General features: G+C 38.7%; 1 protein-coding gene across 1 annotated transcript; it reads right to left on the bottom strand.

Annotated features, from left to right (window-relative positions):
- Positions 1-259: 259 nt before the first annotated feature.
- LOC115075300 (olfactory receptor 1019-like) lies at positions 260-1,222 on the bottom strand. The gene has a single exon (XM_029575594.1). The coding sequence runs from the start codon at positions 1,214-1,216 to the stop codon at positions 260-262; it is 957 nt and encodes a 318-aa protein (XP_029431454.1). The 5' UTR covers positions 1,217-1,222.
- Between the last annotated feature and the right edge of the window lie 3,258 nt (positions 1,223-4,480).

The raw sequence follows: 4,480 nt of genomic DNA, 5'->3' as shown, positions 1-4,480 counted from the left end.
AGTCTGCCCCAACGCCGCCCTAACTCCTCCTCTTCCGGTGCTGATGCCACCCTGACTTCGCCTCTTTTCGCATGCAATACAGTAGGAAAATGACCCCCTAAGCTTGGCCTTTCTCTTTGAGTGCAGCATTTTAAAATTAGAAGTTTCAAAGAAATCAGGGAGAGAGCAACTTCGCCAACCTTTTCACGTGGCGGCCATCTTGGATTCCCCTGTACAATATTATATTAATTATATTATACAGCACTGTCTGTGATACATATTACTGCTGCAAAATTGATGTAAAAATTTTAACTTTCTTATTTATGATTTTCCTTATGGCTTGCTTTACATCTTTGTTCCTCAAACTATAGATTAAGGGATTTAGCATGGGGATTATAACTGTGTAAAACACAGATGCTACTCTATCCTGGTCCAATGTGTACTGTGAACTGGGCCGCATATACATGAAGATCACAGTGCCATAGAACAAAGTCACACAGAGAAAGTGTGAGGCACAGGTATTAAAAGCCTTATGCCTCCTCTCTGCAGAGCGCATCCTCAGGATGGAGCAGAGGATGTATGCATAGGAGATCAGGATGACCAGCAGGGTGCCAACCTGAATACTGCCAGCAAAAACAAACAGTATGACTTCATTCAACAAAGTATTGGAACAGGAAAGTTTTAATAGGGGAGGGATATCACAGAAGAAATGAGTGATCTTATTGGATTTGCAGAAGGAAAGGCTAAACGTACTGGCTGTCTGAATAAGAGAATTGAGGAAGCCACCAATATAGGCACTGGTTACCAAGTAAATGCAACTTTTGTTTGTCATTACAACCGTATAAAGCAAAGGGTTGCAAATGGCGACATATCGATCATAAGACATAAGGGCAAGAATCAATCCCTCTGACCCTGCCATTCCAACAAAGAAAAACATTTGAGCTGCACAGCCAAAGAAAGAAATGATTTTACTTTCTGACAAGAAATTAATAAGTGTTTTAGGGACAATAACTGTTGAATAACAGAGATCTACAAAGGACAGGTGCCTGAGAAAGAAATACATGGCAGTCTGAAGATGAGCATCACTCACAATGACCACAAGCATGCCAATATTGCCCAATATTGTTATTATATAAACCAAAGAAAACAGAATGAAGAGAAAAGTCTCCAGCTCTGGATCATCGGTGAGTCCTAAAAGAATGAATTCGGTCACTGAGGACTGATTTCTGATGCCCATAGGGTTTTTGAATGTAATCTCCTAAAATAAGAAGGAAAAGAAAAATTCACTATTTTATTGTACTTTTTTAAGATTCCCTAGATAGGATACCATATAAAAATAAACAAATATATTCATAAATATATATAGAAAATGTACATTTTACATTCATATAAATTATTTCTGGTGTCTGTGTATAACTGAAACTAATTAGTTAGTGATTCCCCTTTTGTTGTTCATTGTTAATAGTGGGGGATCCGATACATTCTCTCATTGTTGCTTGCCAGATCGGGTTATGTGTATAACCGAAACCAGTACATATTGGGAGGATAACTTTGAAACATGCATGAGTGTGCCCATATACACAGCTACTGTATACGGATAGGTGTGCATGCACAAGTATTTTATATCAAACACACAAATGCATGGATACTATGTAAAATATGCATAAATATCCCCAACAACATGCTCATGTATCAAAAAACTTGTCAATTATTTGAAACATAGCCACATACATTTTTACTTCACCTGCTTAATGGCAACAAATATCCAGATAAATAGTGCTGTAGTCACCTATCTGGCTAAATAGCACTATTTAAGACTTATCTAACTAAGGGGGTCATTTATCAAAGTGCTATATGCGAAAACGCCTTCAACGCATGGTGTGATTCAAACTAGAAAAAGGGGAGGAGATTGGGGCAGGATTTCTGGCCAAGTGGGCTGGCATTGGAATTGGCGAAGCCATATCGCACAGTTTTAATGTGGAAATTAACTACACCTTTTTCATTAAGTCATGCGATACTGCTTTAGCACAATTTATGATGTTTTTGCAAAGAGTGTTTTCATATGAGAGAGAGAGAGAGAGAGAGAGAGAATAGCCCTAAGGCCCTCATACTAGGTAGGAATTTATACCTCTATAGAAGGCCCGCCTAGCTACTCGAGGTGGGGTTTAGGTAGTAGTGTAGGGGGTTAGGGGCCACTTTGACATGCAGAGTGCGACGTACGAACAGAACAGTGTACTCTTGTGAAGATTTAATGCCCTTCGGAGTGAGGAAACTCACACAAAGATGAGATTTGTACAATGTTCTCTCAACCTATTATTTTCAAGGGTTTGTATGGTGGTGACATAGATGCCACATCATATGAGGAACAAAGTGTTTTTCTGAAATAGAATAATTGAAAGTGAATAAAACCATGGAGCCAGGTTGGATGCATTCTAGGATATTAAAGGAGGTCAGAAAAGGACCTGTTCAATAGATTATTGAAGACAAGAGAAGTATGGACGCTGTTCATGTTTATAAAAGTATAATTAGCATGTAGATTGTCAGCCATAGATTGGTTATTCTGACTTTAATGGTGAGAAAATTAATGGAGTTTCCACTGAATGAAAAGATAGTAAAGTATCTTGTATTAAGTAGGTCGTGGGATCCAACACCATGTGGATTTATGAAAGAGAGATTGTATCAAATGAATCTGATCCATTTATTTGATTGGTTAATAAGACAACTTTGTTTTCTCCATTTCTTAATCTTGGGTGAAGTAACATGAAACATATTTTCATATTGGGATTTTTGAGGTACTTCCAGGATGACCTGGATTAGCCAGGGTTGACACAGCATGACATTTCTTAAGTTCTTATGAGAATTACAGTATATAGAAGGAAGGCACTGGATGCAGGGTACTTGGATTTTAGCAAAGGTTTTGATACTTTCCCAAATAGGAGGTTCATAAATAAGTAGTTAGAGGTGGGACATAAGATGATGGACTGGGTTAGAAATTGGTTGGGGGATAGATGACAGAGTATGATGGTAAAACAGAGTTCACTATGAACAAAAAATGGTGGTGATTGGAGTTCCTCATAGATCAGTCCTGGGACAAGATCTATTCAATATCTTTCTGAGTTATATTGTAGACAATGGGCCTCATTTTCTAAAGTATCGCAGGCCTACAATACTTTAGGGAATGAGGGGCAGGGGGCCGAAATGGGGCGCGGGCCTGTGCTAGCTGGCAGCGATCGCACCGTCGCGGTGCAATTGCTGCCGGTTTCTCACCCAATAGCGCCACCATAGAAGCTATAGCTATTGGGCGCGAACTCGGACTCAAAAAGGGCCTTACCTTTTTGTCGTCTGCGGCGTCTTCGCGGAGTCAGCCCCAGTGACGCCCTGACTCCTCCTCTTCTGGGGCCGACTTCGCCCCCATTTTGGTATTGCATGCGATAAGGGACTTTTCACGTGCGAAACGTCCCTTATCCCATGCGAGCCACTTGGAAAATAAGGCCCAATGTAGGAGAAAAAATTAGCTTATTTTCTGATGATGCCAAGATCACCAATAGAGAAGACAAATCTGAGGGATTTTAAAAAGCTTGATCAACTACTTGGCAGCTTGGAAAAGTAGTTTTATGCATTTTGGATACAGATGCTGATGTCCACCAAACAGAAAATCGCCCTGGGGAATAGGAAGATGCAGAAAAGAAGTGATTATGCCATTTTATAGGTCATTGTGAGATTTCACCTAGAGTTTTGTGTCCACTTTTAGAGGCCAGACATCAGACATAATAAAGACAACATGGAGGCATTTCAGAGAAGGGTTAGCAAAATATTGCAGATCTCCTTATAAGATCCAATATCCTTATAAGATTGAATAAATGACCTTAATATTAATACCACAGAGGAGAGGACATATAAGAGAGACATTCAAATATTTGAAAGGTATTAATATTGCACTAATAAACCTTTTTCAATAGAAATGAAGTTCTGAGACAAGGGATATAAGGTTCAAAGATCATGACATGAGGCATAGGAACAACATCAGGAAATATTTTTCATGGAAAGGTGGTAGATGCATGGACTACCCTTTTGGAATAGGTATTGGTGGCTGAAATGATAAAAAAAAACTTTATTAAAGCATAAAATAAATACAGAGAATCCTTATTTACAAAAATAAATGAGATAGTGGAGGCATGACTTAGCAACACTGTAGGTCATGTGGGTAGCCACGTTGGTACAAGCAGTCTAAAACTTGAGAATAAGGATGAAAAAATAAACTTGATAGTGGGATAGTTCTAGCAGACTACAATTAGATGATCAGAAGATTCTGTCTGTCAGGTTGACCTCAGCTGAGCTTGTCTGGTGGGCTAAGTAGAAATACTAGTAATCAACTGGATTTAGACTGTGTAGAATCAACAGCAACAAACCATAAGATTAGGATCCCAACTGCTTTATTATAAAATGTAAAATGACTTGTGATAGTATAACTATTATTGCTAATTATTAAATTTGCAATTAA

The sequence above is a fragment of the Rhinatrema bivittatum genome, chromosome 13, assembly GCF_901001135.1.
Source record: "Rhinatrema bivittatum chromosome 13, aRhiBiv1.1, whole genome shotgun sequence".
NCBI classification, from domain to species: Eukaryota; Metazoa; Chordata; class Amphibia; order Gymnophiona; family Rhinatrematidae; genus Rhinatrema; species Rhinatrema bivittatum.
The sequence above is the reverse complement of the archived record's forward strand: the minus strand, read 5'-3'. Positions and strand labels throughout refer to the sequence as shown.

Bases quoted from the DNA above. Each gene is read 5' to 3' on its own strand.
- LOC115075300 (XM_029575594.1), bottom strand. From the start codon at position 1,216: ATGGGCATCAGAAATCAGTCCTCAGTGACCGAATTCATTCTTTTAGGA.